The sequence below is a fragment of the Engraulis encrasicolus genome, chromosome 7, assembly GCF_034702125.1.
Source record: "Engraulis encrasicolus isolate BLACKSEA-1 chromosome 7, IST_EnEncr_1.0, whole genome shotgun sequence".
Taxonomy (NCBI): domain Eukaryota; kingdom Metazoa; phylum Chordata; class Actinopteri; order Clupeiformes; family Engraulidae; genus Engraulis; species Engraulis encrasicolus.
Genome location: NC_085863.1, coordinates 51,102,164 through 51,112,123, shown reverse-complemented (window position 1 = coordinate 51,112,123; position 9,960 = coordinate 51,102,164). Strand labels below are relative to the sequence as shown.

General features: G+C 41.0%; 1 protein-coding gene across 1 annotated transcript; it reads left to right on the top strand.

Annotated features, from left to right (window-relative positions):
* The first annotated feature begins 649 nt into the window (after window positions 1-649).
* Window positions 650-9,957, top strand: LOC134451870 (palmitoyltransferase ZDHHC15A-like). The gene is made up of 11 exons (XM_063202267.1): window positions 650-767; window positions 944-970; window positions 1,125-1,219; window positions 1,796-1,916; window positions 3,233-3,302; window positions 4,475-4,507; window positions 4,952-5,072; window positions 5,589-5,724; window positions 7,187-7,313; window positions 7,819-7,922; window positions 9,285-9,957. Exons 1-11 carry the CDS (start codon window positions 650-652, stop codon window positions 9,374-9,376), a joined length of 1,044 nt encoding a protein of 347 aa, XP_063058337.1. The 3' UTR covers window positions 9,377-9,957.
* The last annotated feature ends 3 nt before the right edge of the window (window positions 9,958-9,960 follow it).

Here is a 9,960-nt window from a genome sequence, read left to right as displayed (position 1 = left end):
ATATTGCATTATGCAGATCAGGTATTTATGAACATTTGTAATTATTGAAATGTATGCCTAATAGAACTCAATAAGTCCTGAAAACGAATGCAGCCAACTGAGAGTGAACGCTCAAGAGAGTATTGCTCGCTCAACCTATTGGTGCGTTGCAGTGCACAGGTCAGACCTGCAGTCTGGCTTGTCTCTCCAAAGTCTCATCCATATGAGGATATTTTTCTATGAGCCTTCTCTTCCAGCCCCACCAGTAAACCCTCGTGTCTACCATGAGGTAACTACCCAACCTCCATTTAAGACTGCTCAATGAAGTCTGACATTGCGTAGAAGAAAAATAGAGGGAGGATTAAATGGATAACCTGTGCGTTTTCCAGGACCGGTTTTCTGACAGAGTGTCATTTACTACTGATGAATGAAAGATAGCTGACCTATCAGAGAAATAACGAATCATATTATATGAGTGAAGAATCGAAGAAATAATCAAATCCTAGTGTCCACCCAAGCACGTCGTTTGCTTCTGCCGGTAGGAGGCGGCAGGTCGTTTTCTCGCATTAGATGAAACACCTGTTTGGTGGTGTTGAAATAGAGCGCTGGAGGATGCAGGTGTCAAACGTTCATGCGTGCTCTCGCCGATACTGTACCAATGCGCGTGCTTATGGCGGTGCGGGAAACATTCAGAAGATGTGTGTGGCTGCTGTCATGGGTTCCTGTTACTATTCTCATTTTGGTGATCTTGTGGTCTTATTACGCGTACGTGGTTCAGCTCTGCTTCAGTAAGTACCCTACTATGTTTTTATGCCGAGACGATTTAGCCTTTTTGTGCGCTTTGGGATGTCGTTGCCTGGTATAATAAAACGTTGAGAAATCCAATGCAATTGTGAATGAAATTGGAATCAAATTCACATTTTAAAATGGCAAACAAACGTTCTACTTTTTCTTCCTTTTTCAGTCACCCTGACAGGCACAGTAAGAAAAGGTATCACTTCTTTATTGTTGTTCTGCGTGGCTTGCTTGTGTTTGTGCTTGTGCTTGCTTATTCACCCCCCACCCTTGCTAAAGAAGCAATGTGTTATTTGTTTGATATCACTCCCTCCTCTTCATTTCTCCTTTGATGTCTATGTGCTCACCAGTGATACACCTCCTGATGTTCCATGTTTGTTTTGGGATGTTCTCCTGGGCTTTCTGGAGGTCCGCATTCACGGCTCCATCTCCACCTTCACAAGAGGTAAAACTTGCTGCAATATTCTCTTCTATACAGTTCATTATGTAGGCTATGTAGGACTAATAAGCCTACACTTTTTAATCCATACTTGTGGTAAGAATAAGGGGTTTGGATGAGGACTTGGTTGCATGTGCACTGATGGAAGTTTTACTCAAAAAGCGAGGATATCACACTCACACATGAACTCGCACATCACAGTTCTCTTATCTGTCTATAAAAATAAACCCAGATAAGGGTATGACTTTGATCTGGAACTCCCACCCTTGCATCTCCACACACCTCCATCTATGACTGAAGTTCCTTTGGGCAAGGCACCTCACCCCACATTGCTCCAGGGACTGAAACCAATACCATGTAAATAACTGTAGGTTGCTTCGCTAAGTGTAATGTAATGTACTGTCAAAGAGAGCTCTGAGTGTTGAGCCATGTACACAACTATTAATGATCTTTTCATCCCATAGATGAATTATGAAGCATGAATCTCTCTCTCTTGCTCTCTCTCTCTCTCTCTCTCTCTCTCTCTCTCTCTCTCTCTCTCTCTCTCTCTCTCTCTCTCTCTCTCTCTCGTGTGTGTGTCAGTTCCAGCTGTCTCTGATGGACAGACAGCGCTATGAGGAGCAGGACACGCCAGAGGCCCAGAGGCAGATCCTGCTGGAGATCTCCGAGAAGCTGCCAGTACACTCACGCTCCGCCTCAGGAGGTTAGATATAGCCAGAAACAGTCATTAAACTCTGTGAAAGGCTACTACAAAGAAAGGAGAACGTGGCTGTTCAATATAGTAGTAGTAATAAAGATGATAGTAATACATTTTGGCACCCCTAGACTGCAGGAAAGGGTAACACTTTACTTGATGCTGATGTCATAAACATGTAATTACAGTGACATAATAGTGTCATGGCACAGTTATGCATGTGTCATAAACATTATGTCCATGTCATAAAATGTTTATGACATGGACATAATGTTTATGACTTATCTATGACTGTGTCATGACACTATTATGACACTGTAATGACATGCATATGACACCGGCGTCAATTAAAGTGTTACCCGACAAAGTTTCCATGTGTTTGATGTGCATCTTGTGCTCGTTTCATGCATCTTTTGTTGAAAGTGTGATTTAAAGAAGACAAACAAGACAAGATAATTGACTATCATGATGCCTATGAATTTTTGGTGGGTCTTCAAAACACACCCAAAATGCTGAAAATGCTCTGGCATTACGGGTTGTATGATTCGATTCTGGCTGGCATCCTGTAAGATAAGCTCCTATACCCATAGAAGACCAATATGGAGGGACATCAAGTATGTTCATGCTAGATACCGTACCATCTCACAGGACTATTACAAATTAACTTTAAAATCAGTAAAAGCAGCATGGAACAAAACTGACATGCTTCCCTTGTAGACATGTTAGATTGTGTTTGTACTGTGTTGCTATGTCCTGATTTTACCCTATTGTCCCGGTTTTTAATGGTCTTTCCCAAGCAAAAAAATACTTTTCCCCCTGGACATTGTATGAAGAGCCCCATTGCTGACAAGTAGAAGGGTCAATGGGTTGTGGAAATGTCCAGGGTTTTTTTGTCAGAGGTGACGCCCCTAGTGTGAGTGCTTGTGTGGTGTACAGCTGTGTGTGTGTGTTGTGAGGCCATCGGAGATGAAAAACAGCCCCGCTGGACTCCCATTCTCTCCATTTTGCTAATTAAAATCCCGGGGCAGAGTGTCGACCTAACTCTGTGGCTATATTGGCCTTGCCAAGTGGCCCTACTTCCACAGACGCCACTATGACTTAAAGATGAACACCTTTGCATGGGGAAAGCAGAGATGCACCCTAAGTGTCTTTTTGTGTGCGAGCTGACACCGTTGCTGTAACCTGTGTTCCAGTGACCGCTACTAGATTGTGTGTGTGTGTGTGTGTGTGTGTGTGTGTGTGTGTGTGTGTGTGTGTGTGTGTGTGTGTGTGTGTGTGTGTGTGTGTGTGTGTGTGTGTGTGTGTGTGTGTGTGTGTGTGCGCAGCTATCAGGTTTTGTCGCCATTGCCAGTTGATTAAACCAGACCGCTGCCATCACTGTTCGGCTTGCCAAACGTAAGAGCACTGTTGTGTGTGTGGCTGTGGTTTTGTCTTTGTCTGTATCTGTATCTGTGTCTCTATGTGTGCTGTGCCTCTTTCTATGCATGAAGTGTGTGTCTGTGGGTGTTTTTATGTACTGAATGCAGAGGTTAAGGTGAGTTTGAATGGGAGTTTTATCCCCCTTCATAGCATTACTGTTCACAGCCTTTACTCTACTCTACCTAGTTTTGAGCTGAGAAGTGAGAAACCCAATACTTGGTTTGGTGTGTTGGAGGAGGGGGGAAGTGGAGGTGGAGGTGTTCGTGGTGGGAATTGGCAAGTTGTGACACCGTGTGACTGGACTGTGCCAGATAATTAGCCAGTGTAGCTCCAGGGGGGAAGTGTTTGGTCACATTTATTTGAGTGGTTGACTGGGATGCCTCCGATGAATTTCAACCATGCGGGTCAGGGCAAGGTGTCAAGTTTTTGTGTGTGGTTAACCATGTGGCTATCACTGGATGTGCATGCTTGCATGTGTCTGATTACATGACTTATCTGCGGTATACCATTGCTGTGATTGTTACGTGCATTGGGGCAGGTCTTGCTCATTGCACCAAGAGGTGTTTTTTACAACACTCTCGTTACTGTATTGAAGCCCTTTTCCAATTGGTCTCGTGTAATCCACTGAGGGTGCTGATGGACAAAGCGTAAAGGGGACATTGAAGTGATTTCCCAAAAGTCAATTAATGTTACAAATGAATAAATGGGTAGGTTATTTTGGACATTTTTTTTACTTGTAGCTTATATGTTAGCTTTAGCTCCTACTGTCGATTCATTGTTCTGTTGAGTAAATACAGAACATACTGTATTGCATTTTAATCATTAGTCTGCATATGTGTTTGAAAAGTGCCATTGCCTTTGCCAGTGCATCCACAACTAATGACACTTTTGGATGGATTAAATGTTTTTTTTTGGAGGGGGGGGGTTGTGGATTATATCTAAGATGCATATTCATTGCATTGATTATTTTACTTTCTGGGCATTTGCTGTGGTTGTAACACCTGACATCTGAGTGAAAAAAAGGTCATTGACCCTTATAGCACGCAGTAGTGCCACAATAAGGTCTGCGGCCTTTGCTAATTACTCCAAGTGTAACCCTAGCCTAATGACAAAGGGCCATGTGTTTTTTTTCTTTCTGTCTGTGTCAGGTGCGTGCTAAAGATGGACCATCATTGTCCTTGGTAGGTGAGTTTACCCAGACAGCGTTCTATGAAGTGTGTTGTGCGCTAAGCTCTCTTCAATCTAATCCATTCAGTTTGTCAGCCACTTTGCATGGAAGTCCTATCAAATGATGGCTGTCTGGGGTTTTGAATGAGTTAGTAGCTGTGTGCTTGGAGAACAGACGAGTAAATTGCAGTGTTAGGCCCTGTTGCGTATGTGAATATTTTTTGTGAATGCATACATCAGGGCCTTTTGTTTATCCGTAAATGGAGTTTTTTTGTCCGAAACTGGTGATTTCTAAAACTCACCCATCACAATGATGGTGTTTTTTATACACATGTCATGTTTATAGGTAAACAGATGAAAGACTTTTTTGAAAAAAATATTTGCATGTGTAAACAAGGCCTTATTTTGGGGGTGAATGACCATTGCATGTTTGCACCGCTGTCTTTTTTCCCCCTCAGGTTGAACAACTGCGTGGGGTTCTCCAACTACAAGTTTTTTCTGCTCTTCCTGCTCTTCTCCCTGCTCTATTGTCTGTTCATCGTGGCCACGGTGGCGCCATACTTCTTCAAGTTCTGGCTGGTGAGCTGAGCGAGCCATGTGTGCTGGCCTTGTAGTGTTGGCAGAAGGGTGTGGGTAGAGGAGTGTTTGTGAGGAGAAGGCCATGTTTGCTGGGCTTGTATTGCCAAGAGGAGTGGGAGGAAGAGGAGGGTGGAGAAGTCTTTGTAAGGAGGTTGCCATGTTTGCCGGATTTTCAGTGTGGGGAGGAGAACAAATGTGAATGGGTGGGTGGAGAAGTGTTTGTAAGAAGTTGGCTGTGTGAGTGTGGAGTAGTGTTTGTAAGAAAATAATTTAGTACCTGTATTTAGAGAAAAGTATAGCAAATCGCATGGGGTTCTTTGGGTGAGTGACGCCCTTCTTCACTTTTTCAGGACAAAGGTTTTAAACAAACGTTACAGCCAAAAGCTGTATCTAAGGGCAAATAATATTACTATTATAAAAGGACGACCGTCAAAATGTACTTTGATTTTCCTGTTATTTTACGGTCTCGTCCCAATATAGTAACACTGCCTCTCTCACTGTTTCTCTCTCTCCTAGGGTCAGTTTCTGAACTACTCGTCGGTGAGGCTGCATGTGCTCTTCCTGATGCTGGTGTCTCTGATGTTTGCCTTCACGCTCAGCTTCCTGCTGGCCTTCCACTGCTGGCTGGTCTTCAAGAACAGGACCACTCTTGGTTAGACCCGACGCTAGCTGCAACACTTACTTTACATTTCCACTTGAGCTCGTGACTTTGAGTCGATTTTAGTTTTTGACATGGGACAATGTGTAATTGAACATTAACACCTTAAAGGGACACTGTGTGAGATTTTTAGTTGTTTAATTCCAGAATTCATGCTGCCCATTCACTAATGTTACCTTTTTCATGAATACTTACCACCAGCATCAAATTCTAAGTATTCATTATGACTCGAAAAATTGCATTTTTCATACATGAAAAGGGGGATCTTCTCCATGGTCCGCCATTTTGAATTTCCAAAAATAGCCATTTTTAGCTGCAAAAATGACTGTACTTGGACCATATTAGAAAATATTTGTTTATTACTAAGTAAACTTTCATGTAAAGATCAAATTTGGCAATAGGCAGCCCCGTTTCAATGAACAGCATAGTTGCAGTACCTTTTTTGACCATTTCCTGCACAGTGTTCCTTTAAGACAAGGCTCCTGTTATTTATTAGCTGTTACCAGAATGGCAGTGACCAAGTTGGAATGTATTACTAAAGGCCCTGTGCACTGTCATAGTGATGTAGTAGTGCTATGGTAGTTGTGTTTTTTTCAGTGATTATTACAACATTCCAGTGGTGGAACAATGTGTGTTCACAGTGTGTGTGAAGATGTTCATACCAGGTTTACCATAAATGCTATTTTCCACCTGTACAGTAATCCCTTTGTTGGATGTAGGCTCGCATGCAGACTCTCACAGACAAGGCTCTAAATTAACACCGGCCAAATACTGGTGAAAATTCAGTTTGGCTGGTAGAAAAGAAAACTTACTAGCCACTTTGCCTCATAATGAGTGTATGTTTGGCTAGTAACATTCAATATCTCCTAGCCATATTGGCTAGTGGTGAAAAAAAGTTAATTTATTGCCCTGCTCACAGATACACATAGTCAACTCATCTATAGAAAACGTTGAAATAAACTGAATATACTGCAAAAAGTCAGAATATATGTGGGGCAGCAGGAGAAGTGAAAACAGGAAGAGGTTATGTCAGTAGGCCTACTTGCTATAATGCATACTGTTATTATGGGGTCTTCTTCAGGACACCTCATGCTGAGAAATACATAAGTCACTCTGGAAAAGGAAATTAGTTTGCAATCTCACACTCGCTTGCATTCAATTCCAGTTTTATGATGAATTTACGGTGATGCTGGAAATGTTACTCTCTCACACTCTCTCTCTTGTCGCTGTCTCTTTCACTCTCTCTCATGTGCGTGCACATGCACACACACAAACACACTCTGTCTGTCTCTATCTCTCTTACGGCCTGTCTCTCTCTCTCTCTCTCTGTCTCTCTCTCTCTGTCTCTCTCTCTCTCTCTCTCTCTCTCTCTCTCTCTCTCTCTCTCTCTCTCTCTCTCTCTCTCTCTCTCTCTCTGTCTCTTCATCTCTCTCTCTCTCCTCCATTCTCACCTCAGAGTGGTTATCTGCGCCCTTCTTCCCCCACGGCCCTGACAGAGGAGCGTTTGATGTGGGCCTGAAGCAGAATGTGCTGCAGGTGTTTGGATCCCAGAGGACATTTTGGCTGCTGCCTATCTTCAGCAGGTCAGTCTGCCCCTTCCACCGCTCTCCTCAACTTTTATTTCATGTCATTGCCAAGTGATTATAAAAACATGTTTTTTTTTCTCTTTTTCTTTTTCTCTTTCTATGTCTGTCTCTTTCTCTCTCTCTCTCTCTCTCTCTCTCTTTCTCTCTCTCTCTCTCTCTCATGCGGGTCAGTGTGGTCCTTCAATCGCTTTTCTGAAGTTTTATTTCATGTCATTGCCAAGTGATTATAAAAACATGAGTTTGGGTTTTTCTGTTTTTAACCCCTTCTTTCTATGTCTGTCTGTCTGTCTGTCTCTTTCTCTCTCTCTCTCTCCCCCTCTCATGCGGGTCAGTGTGCTCCTTCCACTGCTTTCCTGAACTTTTATTTCGTGTCATTGCCAAGTGACTATAAAAACGTAAGTTTGGGTTTTTTGTTTTAACCTCTTTTTTCTATGTATGTCCGCCTCTCTCTCTCTCTCTCTCTCTCTCTCTCTCTCTCTCTCTCTCTCTCTCTCTCATGCAGTGATGGCGATGGCCAGATCTTTCCTCTGAGGTGGAAGCCTTTGGGCGCGAACCTTCAATCCGTACATTTAACTGGATTAGCAGATGAGCCAGATATGCAGATGGGTAATGCAAGTTCTGATAAATGTGCTGCGGTTAAACATAGGAAAAGGAAACGCAAACGGACCAAAAAAGTAAAACAAAAAGAGCATGGTCATCAATCAGACTGAAAATTAGTTGGCGACTATTGCATTTTTTTTAAAGTTTATTTTTAATTGCTAGGATTTAAAAAAAATAACAAATATATATATATATATATATATATATATATATATATATATATATATATATATATATATATATATATATATATATATATATGAAGAGTTCAGATGCAAAACCCCCTAAGTGCCTTTTCAGAAAGTAATCTTAATTCATTTATATTTAATACAAAACTATCAAAATGGCATTTTTTATGTAATATAACAATTTATATGTATTATCAAGTACATGACTGTAAACCAAACTTCTAAAAATATAGTGCAGGTCTTCAGAAATGGAGTCAGAAATGGTTTTCTGAACTCTTCATATATATATATATATACACAGTATATATACAGTATATTTCTTTCTTTGTCAAAGTCAGTTTTCAAATATATACAGTATTATGTAACTATAAACTATTTTCAGTGACCATTATCAGTATTGACAGGATCTTTTATTTAAAAACGTGGATTAAATTTACCCGTGAGTTCTCACGCTGTCTTTTTAATGTGATCTGCAACCAGGAGACGTCATTAGCTTGAGTGTGTGCCATTCAGAGTAGGGTTACAGGCACACCTCCTATCTCATTCTCTCCCCTCTCTGACTCACACACGTACCGTACACACTCTCTCCTTCCATCTGGAAAAATAACTGTGTCTAACCCCAAGGTATGCAAGTGCACAAATGTGTATATAATATACTTCATTATTATATACTTTCCCCCACATTTTCTCTTCATCAAGGGGAGATGTACTGGGAATTTGTGATTTTTTTAAGTGACTTCTTCAAAGGCCACCAATGTGTTTGTGCTCAATTTTTGTTTGGAAGCTAGCCTACAGTCCAGTTACCCAACCCAACAACAACAACAAAATCTTTCTAGGCTTGTAATGATGTTTTGGGTATGCTTTGTTGAAGTCAAAATCTAAAAAAAAACCCTTTTGATTTGACAGAAATATACAGCTCTGGCAAAAATTGAGAGACCACCTCGAAATTACCAGTTTTTTCTGGTCTTACTACTTATTAGCATGTGCCAGTAAAATAAACATTGTTGTTTCAGTCTACAAACTACTGACAACATTTCCTCTGAATCTCGAATGAAAATATTGTCATTTAGAGCATTTATTTGCAGAAAGCTACAAATGGTCAAACACAGTACCCATATTAAGCACTGGAGTTAGAAGGTGACATATGACACTTAAATGTTTCCTCATTTTGTTCCCATAGGAAAGCCTCCTCCTACGGACCACACAGAGTGGCTCTGGGACATCCATCGCTTTGAGAGCAGATCGCATCTCCACTTGGAAGCTGAACTCTGAAGAAGCCATACGTGTATGACAGGCAAGCTGGAGCTAAGTTCAGTAACATGATGAAGAATGTTCCTAAGGAAAAGTAGACCCTGCCTTAACCCTGTAATTGTCTAGGAGCCAAAACAGAGACCAAACTTTCTTTAAAAAAAAAAAAAAGTAATTATTGCTAAATTGGGCATGTTCTCATGTCAACATATTTGTATTGCCATTTCCAGGCTGACAAACATCTCATGAATGACTGTAAATTGAAAGCCATGTACTATACTATAGATCAGCTCTCTCTTAAACCCTGTTTACACGTACATGGATATTTTTGCAAATACATCCATTTGGGCCTTTTGCTTGTATGTAGATGGAGTCCTAACTCCCGTTTTAAGTGAAGATTTCTAAAACCCACCTGTCACAATGGTGTTTTAATCCACATGCCAGTTTATATGTAAACAGATAAAAACTTTTTAAAAAAATCTCCATCCGTGTAATCAAGGCCTTAGTTCTGTCACACATTTTCAACATCAACCATGGATTTGTTCGTTACATAAAGTAAATAGAAAACCTGTTAATAAAAAACCCACAAAATACAATTTATTTTATTC